Source organism: Phascolarctos cinereus, unplaced genomic scaffold (genome assembly GCF_003287225.1).
Source record: "Phascolarctos cinereus isolate Bilbo 61053 unplaced genomic scaffold, phaCin_HiC Scaffold_3;HRSCAF=262, whole genome shotgun sequence".
NCBI lineage: Eukaryota > Metazoa > Chordata > Mammalia > Diprotodontia > Phascolarctidae > Phascolarctos > Phascolarctos cinereus.
The window spans coordinates 205214907-205232809 of NW_027555736.1; the positions used below are offsets into that span (position 1 = coordinate 205214907).

Here is a 17903-nt window from a genome sequence, read left to right on the forward strand (position 1 = left end):
TTTTCTCTGGGAAACTCCCATCCTCTCCTTTCGCCTTATGAATGGAAATACTGCTCCCTCCCCCCATCCGGTCGAGTCCATTTCCCTATTTCACTAGGAGCCACTTCTGTCTCCCTCTCCCAGCCTCTCTTTTGGTTCTCTCGCCCACGCCGAGGCGGGCAACCCCAGGGGAACAAGGACAGGAAACCTTCGGCCGCCCAGCAAATCGCATTAATCTCCCCGGGGGCGGTTCCCAAACCTCCCGGGAGTAATTCCAGCATTTGCTGGGCTCTTGGTCCGAATGGTAGCGACAAGGGCGTAGGGGAGGGGGGAAAGAAGGGGAGGGGAGGTGGGAGGGGGGTGGGATGCGTTCATTTCCTGGCCACATAGCTGGCGGAGCGAGGGAGCCCGCAAGACCGAGACATTGGGGGCAAAGCCTTGCCACCTGGGCCACATCATGTCCACCAAAGCGGAGCAGTGTAAGTAGCAGTCGGTCCGGTATTCCTGCTCGGCCTCCGGTAGGGAACTAAGGTAGTTGCGGCTGCGATCGCAGCAGGGAGAGAGAGTCTGGCATGGTGTTGGGCGGGCGATGGAGGGGGTGGGGGGTGGGGGTAGAGGCTGGAGGCTGAGGTTGCAGGGGGTCGTGGACTACATAACACGGCGCTGTCCGTGGTGCTGAAAAAGCAACCTCCAAACCTCTCTCTCCTTAAGAGCTATTAGAGATTTGCAAATTTTTTTTTAAAAGAGCAAAATAAAATTAAAATGGGGTTATTCTGGGAAAAAGAGGCCTTGTACCTTGCAAATAAACATTTCAGTATCTCCTGGTGGGGGAAGGGGGGTAACGACAAATCAGAGGCGGAGAACTGTCAGTGGCGTCCAAGCCTGCCTGGGCTACTGAGCATGCCCAGCATTCGCTGCTAGAGCCATAGGGGAGTTTCAGTCTGCAGTTTCCACTCCGGGTTGCAGTGGTAATGAGGAGAAGGGGGAGGGAGCAGCAGCTAGGCAGAATATTAGGCTCCAATGAGGAATGGGGTGCGGGTGGGTGGGGAATGAACCTAAAAACGACTTAGGGGAAAAAGAGAAAAGAAAGTGGAAGGGGCACTGAAAAAACTAGTGTGAACACTGATCTATTAAGTAATCAGATCTGAGTTTCAACAAGAGTAGGTTTCCTTTGTGGAATAACTCACGATGAAACCTCAGGAAATGTCAAATGGGTTTTAGTTGTGGGATGTTGAGAGAAAGACTGGGGATAGAGGTACCCCCACAAAAAAATATTTGGAGGCAAGGTCATGAACGACTTGGAATCTCCTTGGTTGCAGAAGTTACACATAATAGGAACCAAATTAATATTTGTTGTGGGTGGGTTGATTGAAATTCCCATTGTGTACACTTGATGGACTTAGTGACAAACTTTTGACTGGAAATGACTGTAAAGACAGGAGACTGATTTTTAAAAATAAACATACCTAAACTTATATATACAAATGAATTTTGTTTCCTTGGGAGGCAATAAACTTAACCCAGAGTTGCTTCCACTGCACAAAACATGTCTGTAACTGTGTTTGGAACTGCTCTGAGAGTTAGGGTTTTTTTTATTAGCTAAACAAGAAAATAATTTTATAGACATACTTTTGAGGCCCAAATAATGCCATCACACAGCTGGAACACTTTATTTACCATTGGCTCTGAATGACTTTTGGTCATTAAAAAAAATCACATCTACCCTTAATATGAAGATTTGTCACCACTGATAATATTCAAAACAGTGTTCTTGAATCTCTGAAGGCATTTCCAACAAAGTAGTTGCATGAAGATTTGCACTGTCAATGGAATAAGTGTATAGTCTCCTAATGAGGCTATACATCCTACTTTGCATATCCTACTTTGAACTTGTGATATTGTGGTATATCAGAAAGAATACTGGGTTTGGAACCAGGGACTTGGTTTTGAGTCCCAGCATTACCCCTTAAGAAGATCTTTCTGAGTTTCAGGACTTGCATTAAAAAAAAATCTGAATTTGAGTTCTGACCCTTCCATTTATTAGCCATGTTTTCAGAGGCCATTTGTTTCATCTTTCTGAGTATCTGTTTCTAAATCCATAGAATGATGTACTCTCATAGTTGTTAGGAAGGCATTTTGTAAACTGTAAAGTATTGTGTGTGGTATTATCTATAAGAAGGGATAATAATACTCTCACTGTTGACCTCACAGAATGTTGAGAGCTAAGTGAGATAATGTACAGCTTTTGAACTATGAAATACCAATAAGTTAAAGACCTTGTGGGAATTCCCTTCACCAGTAACAGGCAAAAACCATCTATCACAGAGAACTGCCTGAAGCTCAGAAAGGTTAAGGAACTTGCCTGTGGTCACACAGCTATTAAGTATCAGCAGAGGTGAGATTTGAGCCTACCTCTATCATCTATCACTCTATCCACAACACAACCTTATATGAACTATGAAGCCTTGTAATGATATGCATTGTTATTGGGGTATATTTATTTTCACATGTTTGTTTGAAAGACCAGCCACATGACTATTTATAGTTATATTTCTTAGATGTAATTTCAGGTCAAATTATTGATGCTTTTTGCCAATGTTCTACATTTTCCCTCTTTTCTCTTCTATTTTCTTATGTTATCCATATTCTGTTTCTTCTCTTTCCCCTAAACGTTTAAAAACATGATAGCTGAAATTCATGCATCCAATTTCCTTTGTTGTTCAGGAAGCAAACTTAGTTTTCATTTAGGTAGGTGGTTTTCTTTATTTGCATAGGGGCTGCTTCCAGAGAGGCAAGGGATTCAGCAATATAGTAGAAAAAATGCTTAATTAAGATTTCAGTTCTAAAGTCACTTAGTTACTCTGTGTCTCTCTTCTTCCATATACAAAGGTGGGGATAGGAAAAAATGTTTTTCTCACAGGGCTATTTGAAAGGTTTATGAGAGGAAGGAGAATGTGTTGATGCAAAGATACCTCAAGATATCTAGGGATATCTAGATATAGATTGGAGAAAAGTTGAGAATACTTTGTTTTTTCATACTTCTCTCTCTTCCTTCCCCCATTTTGCTATTTCTGTAAATATCTGGAGTGCAAAGAAAATATGAAATAAGTGGGATTTTCTGCATAGTATGATGAATAAAGACCCATACAAAAAAAGTAAGCATAGATGTTAGTTTTTTTCCTTTTATTTTTAACCTACAACCTCATAGCCAGATGATGGCCAGAAAAAGAATATGTGGTAGTTGTGCCATGAGATTTTTACTGGTACTAGAGGGGAGGGGTTTATCAGAGGAGACAGGAGAAGTTATTTTCCTTCATTGGCTAGAAGTTGTACAGTAGTATTTTCCAGAACTTGAAGGGAGAAAATTGAGTTTGATATGTGTGATTAAAAAATCCTCAAAAGATGGGCACTTATTATTCACAGTATCATAGAATCTCACTTTTGAAAAGAACCTCAAAAGTCATCTGGTCTAGTCCATACTTGAGCAGAAATCCTGTCTACAACATATTTGACAAATGGTCATGCACTTGTTCTCCAAAACCATCTAGTGAGTGGGAACCTGAGGCAGTCCATTCTATTTTTAAATACCTCTAATAGTGTTTGTCTTTACATCAAGCCTAAGTATAACCTGTGACTTCAATTCATTTTCTTCAGTTCTGTCTTCTGGGACCAAGAAGAACAAATCTAATTCCTATTCCATAGGCCAGCCCTTTGAATACTTGAGGACAGATATCATGTCTCTCTCCCTCTTCCCTCTTGCCTATTTCGCCTCTTGTCCACATCTCCTCTTCTCCACTCTGTTCTTTTTAAGAAATCTTTTCTACTCTATGGATTAAAATTTCTACTTTATGGGAGGTTGGGGTGATTTGGGTGAGGCAGTGAGAGGAAGTACCATGCATTTATATGGTATAGTGGAAAAAACACTGGATTTGGAGTCAGAAGACCTGAAGTCGAATTCCACCTCTGCTGTTTACTATCTTGTTGACTTGGGGCAAATAATTTCATCTCTTCATGTCCCAGTTTCTTTATCTATAAAACATGGGTTTTAGACTAAATAATCTTTAGAGTCCTTTGCAGTGTTAAATCCTAAGAACCCAAACAGATGATGTAATTTATCTTGGAAATATGATGAATGACTTATGCTCAGATGATGACACATAGTTATAAATACTTCAATGCTTCTTACTTTAAAAATTTTATGATTTCATCAATGTGGTCACTTCCTTCAATGGTAAAGATTGCAACCACCTATTCCTTTGTATATTTTAAAAAATGAATTACTGTGGTCAAAAAAATTAATCCCTTTATGGCCAACTAACCCTGTGGTGATGAACCTCACTGGACTCATCCTTCTAGCCATTCTTGCTTGTAAGGGATTGCTAGAGCTTGTACCCTGATGGTATAGCTTTTGAAAACATAGGGTCACCATGCCACAGTGAGACATTTAGAGTAAAACTTAATATTTTTCCACTTGCTAGCTATGTGAACTGGTTCAAATTATTCAACTTCGTAAAGCCTCAATTTCCTCATCTATAATAGTAACAATTGTTCTATCTGCTCCATAGGGTTGCTATGATAATCAATTAAGACTATGCTTGTAAAGCAGTTTGTAAGCTTTAAATCATTACATAAATGTAAGAGTTATGATTAATTCTTTTATTTTTATATTGTGGCCTTTTCTCTCTGCTTATGAAACAAGTAAAAATAAAGAGGAGAGGATAGTTTTAGCTAGGGATATAGTCAGTTTTGGGCCTATACTTATATGTTCAATCTGTTTTTCATGCCATGTGCTCACAGCCCTAGCAGAAGGTGAAAGCTTCTTAGAAATTTCCCAGAAGATTGCAAAGATTTACATGTTTTTTTTTAAAAATTTTCTTTTTGTCCAATCTTCCATTTTTTTTTTGTTCAGTCATTCAGTTATTGAATTGGTCTTGTCCACTTCTGGTCTGGCCTGGTTTCTGGTATGGGGGACATTTGGGAGAATGGGGTACTTTTGGTCCGTCTTAGTAATTCCAGGTGAGGGATTTATCTTAGTTCAGACTTTTCTACCATAATTTTTAGGAACTCCTAAAAATATCCTTAAAATCATCCTGTCAATGATTATCTGCTTGTTGAGGTAGATTATAAAGAATTATAAAATTATAAACTCTCAGATTTGAAAGTCATATGCAACCTGTCTGAATAGGAAGTTAAGTCAGCAAGTATTTAGTAAGTGCTTATGATATGCCATGCACTGTGCTAAGGGCAAGAATTCCCTCCATAATATCTTCAATAAATGATCATCCAGCCATTACCTGAAGACCTTTAGTAATAGAAAACTTTCTTCTTCTTGAGGAATCCTATTTTATTTTTGAACAGAAATGGCACTGTTGGGCAATGAATGCCATAATGAGTATCCTGGACTCTCAGCCCTCATCTCTAGAGTAGTTCTGACCCTGTAGCCTCCATATGGTATGGGGTATACTAGGAATATCTCTATCCATTGGTGTAGAATCTTTGAATGCAAAGTGATTTGCTAACCTGTACTCATGAAGTGTACAGTTGTTTCTTATGTTGGGACTTTGGGCAAACTATCATTTAAATAATGTGAAATATAGAGACTAAAGAGTAGGGGTTATATAGGGCCTGATGTTTCCAATGTATTGAGAGCTAAAAATTCTTCCCATGAGTTATTTATATAAATTATTGAACCATATGATTAGAGTTATCTTAGAGGTCCTCTAGTCTATTCCTCTCATTTTATAGATGAAGAACTTGAGGACCAGAGAGGTTAAGTGAGTTGCCCCAGGAAGTGTAGGTAGGAAGTAACAGAGACAGGTTTCAAAACTAGGTCTTCCAATTCTGACTTTACTGTTTCAGGTCAAATTTGTAGATGATTTCATTTATATATGTAAGTGTAAATAGAACATATATGTACATACACATGTATGTATGTAGTGTGTATATGTGTATGTCTAGTTTCTTAGGCTATTTCTCAAGAAACAGGCATTTGAATCACAGTAACTACTATTCACTTTATATGGCACTAAAATAGTTTGCTCTCTGGATACTATTCTTATCAGGAACACCAGATTTACATATTCCTGTAAAACTAAATAGCTCTGATGGTTGGTCACTTCATTTAGATTTCTTTGAACTCTCATCATATCTCAATCACATTTATGATTGAATGGTCAAAATGACTGACTGTATTTTCAAATACCTGCCAGAAAGAAGCGTCTCATAGAACTTGTGCAATATTAAAATATATTTTAAGATTTTAAATCAAATTTTAAAAAAAGATTTAAAAAGAGTATTGTAAGTGTACTTTTCAAAATCTTAGCTTTCAGTTCACTTTGAGAGAAAAATAATCTATGTGCCCAAATTACCCAGATTTGTAAACATACTTACAGTGTATAGAAAAAATGTTTCATTTGGGTTGGAGAGGTTTTATTTGGAGTTAGCGTTGTATCATAGAAGAGCATTGGCTTTGGAGTTAGGGTTCAAATGGTTTACACCAATGGGTAGAGGAGATATTCTGAGCTTATATCCCCATACTCTACGGGCAGAACTACTCTAGGGGTAGGGTCCAGGATACCCTCTGTATCATGGCTTCAAATCCTAGCTCTGCTACTTACTGGTTGTGTTATCTTGGGTAAGTCATTAATTCTTTTCGGCCTCAGTTTCATAATCTGTTAAATGAAGGGGTTGAACTAGATGATTTCTAAAGCTTCTTCCAATTACAAACTTTATGTTCCTAGAAATGAAGAGCGGCATTATGTCATAACAAATAATTGGCATCTTGTTCAACTCCTGATAGTTAAAATATAAACTCATTTCTCTTCTTTTTTCAATTATGGTTCAAACTGAAAATAGAGCCGCTGTTTAAAAACAACAACAACAACAACAACAACCCTCTCAATGTTGCTAACTTTTTATCATGGAATCTATGAGTGCTGTACATTTAAGTTTACAGGAATGAGAGATTATTTTCAATGAGCATATGTTAGGTACACAATATCTATGAGAAAGGAAAATTCACCTTAGTTTTGAGTCATGCTTCAATTTTATTTAAAAAAGCACTCATGTGGTATTTGCAGTGCTCAAAACATTGTGGGGGATAAGGGTATAAATGAGGTAAAATGCTACCCTTAGAAAGTTCACAGTCTCATGCTAAACAAAGCGATTGAGATACTTTTGATTTAAGAGTTTAGAAATTTACTTTTGGAAACTGAAGATAAATTGTAGAATGAGTAGAAAGGAAGGGACTTCAGTTCAACAGCAGACAAGGTGATAGGTTTAGAGTTGGAAGGAACTTTAGAATTTGTCTAGACCATCTCCTGCATTTCAGAGTTGAGTTAATTCGGGCCCACAGAGGTTAAGGGTCTTGCCCAAGACCATACAGCCAGGAAGTCACAGGATGGGGTTTAGAACCCAGGATTCCTGATTCCAGACCTAGTAGGTTTTTTTAAAATTAATAAGCATTTTTTCTTTCCCATCAACCCCCTCTCCCATGAAAAAAGGAGAAAACAAAATCCTCATAACAAACAAGCATAGTCAAACAAAATAAACTCCTGCATAGCCATATTCAGAAATGTATGTCTTCTTTTGTTTCAGGAGGTGTCAGGAGGTGGGTAGCATGCTTTATCACTGACTCTCTGGAATTATGGTTGGTCATTATATTCATCAGAGTTCTTAAGTCTTTCAAAGTTATCTTTACAATGTTGTTTGTTATTGTATCAATTATTCTTCTGGTTTTACTCACTTCACCTTGTATCAGTTTGTATAAATCTTCCTAGGTTTCTCTGGAACTATACTATTTGCAATTTCTTAAGACATATAGCATGTAATGGAATATTTCATATACCATAATTTGTTCAGTCATTCCTTAGTTGATGGGCACCCCCTTTACCTTCGGTTCTTTGCTGCTGAAAAATATCGTCTACAAATATTTTTGAATATTTGGGTCCTTATTCTCTTTCTTTGATGTATGTGGGGCATAGGCCTAGTAATGGTATCACTGGGTCAAAGCATATAGGCTGTTTAGAGATTTTTGGGGCCTCTTTGCATGTGAATGCAAAATATTACTTAAATACGTCAGGGATTTGTGGATGCCTTTTTTTTTTAGACTGGCAAAGATCACAAGTCTTGTTCGCTTTAGTAGATAGTCTTTAAGGGTTGTTGTGACTGAAAAACATTATCCAATGGCCAAACTTTTCTCACTTAGTTTGCCTGATGGTCAGAGAATTAGATATAGATTTCATCTCTTGAAGCCTGTTAAGTTTGGTAAGAAAAACCAGTACTTGCATTCTATTAGCATAGACCTTCAGGAATTCAGAACCACCTCCATTTTATGAATGAGATATTGGATTAGAAGTTTAGTGGAGGCAAAATGTTTATTAGATTAAAAACACATTTAGTATAACAATACCTTTGCCAACCTGCTATCTTTCTACATTGTAGAAGATCTAAACATTCCATTTAGCATTTCTAGCTTATTTCAAACCGTAGGCTTTGATTCTGAATAGGCCAGCTCTGTTTTTGTCCTTCTAAAGCAAAACCCCAAATAACATATGTCTTACCATGTAGGAGTCTTTTACTTTTAGAGTTGGACCTAAAAATGGAAATTTATCCTACTCTGTTCAGTATCTAATGGTAAAATTCACTTTAATGCATCTCAAGTTATTGGTCTAATTTGTCTGTTGTCTTTTCATCCTCATTGCTAGAACAGTGCCTGGCTCACAGTTGATACTTAATAAATATTTTTGATTAATTGATTAATTGGACTTAATATGAACCAATTAGTTCTTCTGTTTTAGTTCTCTCTATTCTATTTTATTGTAAAGGTGGGGGCCTCAGATTGCTCTTCCTGAGGCAAGAACTTTGTAGCCAAATTTCATCAAATTTCAAAAATTCTAATTTGAGACCACTATCCCTCCAAAATGATTTTCACATCAACAATCTCTAATAATCAGCAGGACATATGGATTACAATAGGACTCCATTTTTGGGTGAACATTAACTATAAGACAAGTTTGTCATGAACCAATGTCTAAATACACAGACTGCACAGAGTATGGGAAATTCAGTAGTTTTTCCATTATGCCACATTCAACTAACATTTATTAAGTATCAGTTATGTATTGCTAAGTACTTTTTTTTTTAGAAAGTAAGGGTAATAATTTAAACAAGAGGTCCCTTCTCTCAATGAGAAATTTATATGTGTACAAATAGATATAAGATAAAGTAGAAAGAAATAAATATGTAAAGGAGTACAATGTACAGTGAGAGTTTTGAGCAGGAAAGATCACTTTTTGATAACTTCCATATAGATAAATGTAGTGATCAAACCAAACTAGTTTCACATTTTCCTTAAGGGAGTATCTACTCTTCATTGGACTGCCTCTTGACACCAATGAGATCACATCCCCTCTTAAACCTTTTTTACTTCTTGGAAACCTGTTTGAAGGTGCTTCTCCAAGGCAGCCCAAACTATCATTTTCTAACTATCTGAGGATTTCTATTATTCTCACAGCAACCCCTGTGGAGATGAGGCCAGTCATCCCAATCAACTGGCACTCACAGGGTAGGCAAGCCAGCCTAACGGAAACAACAAGGCATTCTGAGGAAGACACAGAAGGCAGCTTGTCAAGCAGGTTAAATCACTGCTATCTGGACCACCACTTCAGATCCAGATGGAGATAGCCCAGGCCTAAGAGCCCGAGGAATGACAGGCACCTCCAAGACCACCAGCCCTGCTTCCAGCCCAGGTCCTGTAGCCATCCTCCAGGGAATCAGTCCTTGTCTTTCAAGAACTACTGGCCATCTCTTGGACTTACAGCAGCCTGGGAAACAGAATTAGATGGCATAGTGTAGTACTCTAATGATTTTAATGGAGATATTGGCAAGTCAGTGATGAAATCCAACCCCATACTGTACCATGGAGGAAGAGTGACTAGAATAAGTTGCCACAGGCCCAATGGCTTTATCCAGTATTGTTTGTGGCAGGGGCTCTGCTGTCATTCTTATACATAAAGCTATACATCAAAAGGGGCAGCTAGGTGGTGCGATGGATAGAGTGCCAGGCCTGAAGTTAGGAAGGCTCATCGTCAGGAGTTTAAATCGGGTCTTACTAGCTTGCACACATTTACTAGCTGTGTGACCCAGAACAAGTCTCTTAACCTGTTTGCCTCAGTTTCCTTGTCTGTAAAACGAGCTGGACAAGGAAATGCAAATGACTCCAGTATCTTTGCCAAGAAAACCCCAAATAGAGTCATGAAGAGTTGGACATGACTGAAACGCCTGAACAGCAAAAATAAATCAAAAGACCACCTGAGCCATCAAGAATGCAGTAGGACAGCAGAATTTTGCTATGAAAGAAGCTTGAATGTCCCACTAAGATGGTGGGTAAAATGTGCTGGAAGCATATGAACAGGCTCTGAAATTATTTTAGATTCTGCTGTCTATAACCTGGAATAGTGTTGTCAGTACAGCTTATGAGAACACTAGATCTACATCGTTGGTGTCCTTCATGTTTTCCATCTTGAAGCTATATGGGAGAGAACATCAGCGAAGTATTCATACAGTGGGGGAGCCTGATCTGTATAACACCCTTCAGGTTGAACCATGGGAGGAGGAGAGTCAATGTACCTGGCCTGCAGTAGAAGCTTAAGAAATGCTTATTGCCTGAGTAACTGACAATGTGCATACAGACGAATTGTATGATTTGTAAGAATAATGAAGGTGATTACATCTCCTCTAGAAAATAGTGTCAAATTTCTAAAACCACAACTGCCGGCAATTCTGGATCATTATAGAATTTCTGTTAGCCGAAATAAATTGTCTTAAGTAATAGATAATGGGAAAGTGGAAGGGCTCTAGAATTGTGGGCTCTGTGGAGCCCTCCTGAGGTTTCCTCAGTGCTGCTCCCTAGGCATCCATCTCCACCTCAGAGGGACAGCTAAGGTCCAAGTCATAAAAGAACAATGCTAAGGTACAAGACTGCTTAATAGCCCAGATAAGTTCTTATAATAACATCCAAGGAAATAAATTTCCCATTTTGAGTGTCTGAATAAAGGGCTCCAACAGTATGGAATATTTGGGAATATTTTGACAATGACAAATGAAGGCAAGAAGACTGCTGCTGGGAGATTTAGGTTTGAGGTGGCTAAGTGGTAGATTGTATAGAGAACTGGACTGGGAGTCAGGAAGAACTGACTTCAAATCCTGCTTCAGACACTTGCTGTTTGTGTGACACTGAGCAAGTCACTTAACCTCTCAGGCTCAGTTTCCTCAGAAGAGGTTGGACTTGATAGTCCCTAAAATCTCATTCATCTCTAAATCTATGAGCTTTCTAACATTTATTAATAGCGCTTTAAGGTTTGCAACATGCTTCACTTATGCTATTTTATTTGGTATAAAATATCCTATGATCCTGGCACTGACATTTATTAGCTGGTTGATCCTGGGCAAATAATAACCAACTTTGAGCTTCTGTTCCCTTTGTAAAATGGGGATAACAACACCTGTACTTCTTACCTCATAGGGCTGTGTGGAGTAAAAGCTTTTTAAATCTTAAGGTGCTATTTAAATGTGATCCAACAACAATAATATGTCTATGTGATTTATAATGATGATAATTTTGTTGCTGTTCAGTCATTGGGTCATGTCCAACTCTTTGAGTTGACTGGCTAATTGCTACCAGAATTTATAGAAAGGTCATTCTTAAGGACCCCTGAGTTACTGATCATGTAGATTTCATAAGGAAATGGTAAAAAAAAATTATATCACATTACTGCAGGGTGCAAAAATTTAGTACTTACCTAAGAGTACATGATTAAATGACCACAATTATATGATCCAGAAGCCTGCCATCCTTCATCAACTAACAGAAAACAAATTCCTATACTGTAAATATAAACCTCAAAATAGTCTTGAGAATTCAATAGATAAACTGTACTAGAGTTTCCAGTCAGAGCATCCTTACAGACAAAGCTGCTACCCACAATTTCCCAGGGAGAACATGAATGCATAGAATTTATGTGCACCATTTTTAATAGATGTGGTCATTCTGAACATTAATGACCTTTAAGTTATGTGGAATGAAAAACTCTCCAAATATAGAGACCAACTGGACAAAATAAAAACCATTTAGGAACAGGACAAAATACATCATTCCAGTCATTTTATTGGCTACTGGAATCTTGTAGATGCCTTCATTTGAAAACAAACTTCTATCTCAACATTTTATTTAACTACAAAAGCAGTAATTTTATCTACCTGCACAAGAGTCTGCCAAACATTAAACATAGAAGAGCAGTAGTAAGATAGTAATTTGTCCTAGACTATTTCTATCTGAACTCCATCAAATATAAGATGATGATGATAAAAAAGAAGAAAAACGTACTCTTCCCTGGAAGTACTACTCAGACGTTAATAATGACCACTCATTAGCGATATCATAGAGAGGCTGTGGTATAGATTGGGGTGGATGACTTCTGAGCTTCCTTCTAACTCTAAGATCTTATGATCTTTTGTGGTTAGATAAAGTTGTAGATCATTTCTGCAGACCTGGTTCTATCCTTAATCTTCAAAAGGACTTGTAAAAGTTGTGTTTTTTTTTCCAGGTTGGCAGTTAAGGCCATGGGCCCAAACCACTATAAAACCCATTTCATCTGCTGGATATGATCTATAAACTTTTAAGAAAAAATGAAGATTTTTAAAGTCAATCAAGTTTTTCCAAATCTCATTAGTGGGATATTGAAATGTAATAGGGATCTTAGCTAATGCAAAGAGAATAATTTGCTCGTAAAGAGTAAGGAAGACCATCTTTCACTTGGCTCCATGATGAATGTGTATCAAACTGTACATTACCTTCCATTCTCTATTTTTCAACTCAGTATATACCTAATTGCCCTGTACCAGTTATATCATCAATGAGGAAAAATAGAAAAGGCTTTCTTACCAAGATTGCATTTATTTCCATAGTTAATTCTTGGCTTCCAATCTTTACTTTTTGAGGCAACTGCTGGGGACTGGAAATGAGAGAGGAACCCTCTTCTGCAAATTCTCCTTAAACTGCTTAGAGAGCACCAGGCTATCTATAGTATTCAGTGTATAAATTCACCCATTGCATAGCATTGTACTGGAAGTAATTCAGTGAAGCAATCTCCCCAAGCAGCATCAATTCTGTGGCCCTGGTGGATGTAGGGTAAGGGAAGGTGGGCAATGCTCCTTAGGGCCCTTATTTAGTGTTTGTATCCCTTCTAATAAAGTCCTGCTCTGATAAACCTTTATGGTGTGGAGGTGATGGTGAGTTTATCCTTCTCTTGCATACTAATCATGAGGAGCCACAAGACTCTGTCTTGGGCCCTTTATTCTATTTTCTCTATGTCCTTTCAGTGACCTCATTAGCTTCTATGGATTCAATTATCATCTCTGTGCAAATAGCATGCACATACATGTATGTGTGTATATATACACATGCACACATATAAAATATAAATTATATACATATATATGTGTGTGTGTGTGTATGTGTGTTCATATATATCTGTAGCCCTAATCTCTCTTCTGAACTTTAGCTCTGCTTTACCAACTATTTGCTAGGCACATCTTTACTGGGATGTCCTGTGGGCATCTCAAATTTAACCTCTCTAAAACCTAGCTCATTATATTACCACATAAACCTATTTTTCTCCAAATTTCCCTATTTCAGTTGAGGGTACTATATATTTCTACTCACTTAGATTTGCATTTTCAGAGAAATCATTGAATTTTGCTTCTTTCTCAGAACCATATTCAATCAGTCACTAAGTGTGTTCGATTCTATGTCTCTAACATCTCTTGGATATATTCCCTTCTCTCCACTCACACAGCCACTGTCCTAGTTCAGGCCTTCAACATTTCACACCTAACTATTGCTATAGTTTTCTAATTGGTTTACTTGTGTCCATTCTTCTCTCCCCTCACATCCTGTATTCTACTGTGCTTCAATTGATTCTTTGCATAGCTGCCAAATTGATACTTCTAAAACAGGAAATCTGACCATGTCACTATAATACTAAAAAAAATTAGTGGCTCTCTATTGCCTTTAGGACAAAAGTTTATAGAACATGTTCTTAGCTGGTCATTTAAAGCCCACTTCCCCATATGGCCCCATATACCTTTTCAGTCTTATTTCATATAGTTCCTTGTTACCCATGTGAAAAAAAAATGGGTGGGAGGTGGGTGCTCTATATGGTATGGGATGGAGAGAGAGAGAGTGAGAAAGTGAACAGTCTGCTCTTTGTTCTTGCCAAAGATGCCTGGAACCTGGACCTCTTTTTCCCTTGTCCTCAGCCAATAGCATTTGAATTTATGTTCCCCTCACCTCCTTCTACTCAGCTAAAGGAGTATATGTTAATTTTTTGTGTCTTCTAAATTTCCTGTTCCATGGCAAAGACTGGATCACCCAATGATCACTAGAATCTGTTACCAGTGAAGTTATTTGAAAGGATTTGTTATCAGTGTTATCAGTGAGGTTATTGCTTCCAAATCAGTTATCTTTGTATAGATTCTCAGCTTGTTTGAGCAGAGCAAAACCTGTCCCAAATTAGTGACTCCAAATGGCTTTTTTAGGCCAGTTGTTTGACATCAATAAATGGGAAATGAAACAGATATTATTGTAAATATCACCATTTCTCAAGGAAGCTTAACTGATATAAATCAATCTCTACAAGAAGACTAAAGGAGCCTAAGAACGGCCTCAATTAGCAAACACTTGATCTTCTTGGTAAGCAGAGAGATGTGGTATCCAAGGGCAATATACAGTTTAGAATATAATCTTCATTGTAAAATCTTTGGTGAAGGATGGTGGGAGATTATGAGCATTATCACCTCATAAAACAGCAAGAAACAGAGGGGAAAAATAGTTCAGAGAAAGCTTGGCAAGAGAATCAGCTGAGCCAAATCATCCTAAAGGTATTTAAGAATGAAGTAGGAAGTCTGACTCTAGGAATGTAGGAATGCCTGTAGGAAGTCAATGTACAGACAAAATTCTAGAAAGATTTCTCTAACAAATCTTTTTTCTATCAATGATATGGTGTCTTTGAATTTGGACTCTAATGTCATTGTTCCTCATGTGCTGCAAGAAAAATTGGAAATTACATTAAAATAAGGATGGGAAAAGAAAGCTAGACTAGGTCACATACACATCCATATATGTATATACATATGTGGCTTATGATGGAAGGAATGCAGTTTTGAGGGTGTTGAGTAATTGATTCTCAAGATACCTTAAAGAGGGGAGAATACCAAACACTTGAAAGAAATATGAGACCTTACTACTTAAAAAAATGTAACCAAGAAAATAGCAATAACTACCAATTAACATGTCTACTTTCCTATTTCTATAAAATTTTTGTTGGAATCATCTCTGGACACAGTGAAGACATCTTTGATGAGTTATCTTCATATGCACAAAGGGCATCCTTGATGAAGAGAAAGTATGGGAACTTACAAATTATACCCTACAGCAGACCATACCTTTACAGTCACACAATTGACTAAAAGCAGAGGGATCCTGTAGAATTCCACTGTGTTTATTGTTTGTTACCTACAAAAAAGCATTTGACCTGGTAGAGAAAAATACCATCTTAATATCTCTTTCCCAACATATGCATATACTAAAATCATCTACCATTCCTTAAAAGCTAAAACAACATAGAGAACTGTCAGATAATGCTCAGATTATTACAATCAAGGGAAGTGTAATTCAGGGTGAGGTTTATCAAAAGAGTTTACCAGTATCATGGAGGATGTCCTGTACATAGTCAAAATAGAAAATGCTTCTCTATAGATGGGGAAATATTTTAGATGCTTCCATTTATGGAACATTTTGCTGACTATGTCAAGCCCATTACAGAATATTCTAACTGATATCAGTAATCACTCAAAAGAGTCTAGCCTAACACACACAGGAAAAAAATAAGAGGATGAAGGGCATATTGTTTGGATTATGATATATACTTGGATGGACAGACAACAGACAGTGCACCTATATTAGCACCTATATTTTGAACAAATATCGTAAATGAGCAATGACCTGGACCTGAACTAACTTGGAGAATGAGGGAAGGCTAGTTTGCCTTTGGGAGATTTTGCAGTGCTTTTAATGATCCCAATATTCATTCATCCATTCATTCATTCATTCAGGAAGCATTTATTAAACATTTATTATATACCAAGTACTATACTAGGTGGTGGGATTAAAAACACAAAAATGATGCAAACAAAAAGATGTGCTCAAGGATTCTCCATTATATTGAAGAGTAGAGGCATGTACATAGAAAATTAAATCAAAATAATTTCTGGACGGAGGGTACTAGCAAGTAGAGGGATAGGGGGTTCAGAATATATTTGGGCTATACTTTGAAAGAATGTAGGAATGCTAAGAGGCTCAGGTAAAGAGGGAATGCATTCCAGGCATAAGAGACAGGGTGTATAAAGTTGAAAACAGATGGGACGTGGTGTGTGGTGAAATAAGTCAGTTTGGTTGTAAAGAACATGGAGAGTGATGTGCAAAAATACTAAAAAATTAGATTGGAGTCAGTTTGTGAATGCCTTTTAATGCCTGATAGATGAATTTGTGTTTTATCTTAGAATAATTAAGGAGCCACTGAAGCTCTTTATCAGGAGAATAACATATTTGGCAACTTTGTAGAGGATGGATTGGAAATCAGAGAGACTGGAGACCAATATAGAAGCTATTGTAAGAGTCTAGGAAGAAGGTGATGGAAGCCTGAATTAGGTGGTGGCTATATAACTGGAGAGAAGTGGCATGTATTATGTATTGTAGAGGTAGAATTGGCAACACTGGGCACTTAATTTGATGTGAGGGATAGGGAGAAGAAAGAATTGAGAATAATTCAGAGATTGCAAATCTAGATGACTTAAAAGCTGGTGGTGTGCCCTCAATAGAAATAGAGAAATTAGGAAGAGGATAAGGTTTTGGAGGGAAGGCAGTTAAGTTTAGTTTTGGACATTTTGAGTTTGAGATGGCTTTGAGAAATCCATAAAACAATCAGCCATATTTTAAAAATAATATTGGTCTAGGGGTACTATATGACTGTAAGTTGTAGAGTACCACAGTTCTTCAAGAATTAGCCTTATGGGTCACCCAAAGGCAATGGAGAGATGCAAGGTGGGTGTGAGGGGACCACAATGTATTATCAATGAAGAGCTAAACAAATAAAGTTAAAGGTATCATCAGGGAGACATGTGACCTGAAAAGGAAGTGGGTTAGTCTTGTAGTGAGAGTGAGTGATAAGTCATGGATGGCTCATGTGTTTAACTAGTATCAATGCAATGTCAAGAGATCTAGGAGAAGGCCATCAGCTTTGTGGGTGGACTCTCTATGGAAGAGTTATGGGAAGACTGGCCCAAAAGTTAAAGGATAAAAAGGCATGAATTTGTCGGATCAAGTACCCACCCCATTGAGGTCTCAGATCCATCTAAGTATCTTCTTCAGCACCTGGCACAGTGTTCTGTATATTACAATAGGTTCTTTTTTTTTTTTTGGCTAGGCAGTGGGGTTAAGTGACTTGCCCAGGGTCGCACAGCTAGTAAGTGTTATGTGTGTCTGAGGTCAAATTTGAACTCAGGTCCCCTCACTCCAGGGCTGGTGCTCTATCCACTGTGCCACCTAGCTGCCTGTACAGTAGGTTCTCAATGGAGGTTCATTGAAGTTGATATTTGTTGAATCAAAATTTGAATAACATGGCATGTGTCTCCACCCTTCTTAGTCTGTGTTTTCAGCTTCAGTTATGGGGGGAAAACTGGTCACACAGGGGAAGCAAGTCTTTACTTCAAAGCTTATTTATCTCTCCAGTTTTCCTGCACTGGAACTCATTAAGGTTCTCACTTTTTTTCTGGACTAATATGCTGTCAACATCAATTACCAAGTA

The 17903-nt window shown here is 37.8% G+C and overlaps 1 protein-coding gene across 1 annotated transcript in view; it reads left to right on the top strand.

Moving 5' to 3' along the window:
* Nucleotides 1-355: 355 nt before the first annotated feature.
* UNC79 (unc-79 subunit of NALCN channel complex) overlaps nucleotides 356-17903 on the top strand; it is a 316047-nt gene continuing 298499 nt past the window's right edge. Inside the window, 1 exon segment of the mRNA XM_078151418.1 lies at nucleotides 356-458. Within this exon segment, the coding sequence (XP_078007544.1) occupies nucleotides 437-458 (22 nt within the window). The 5' untranslated portion in view covers nucleotides 356-436.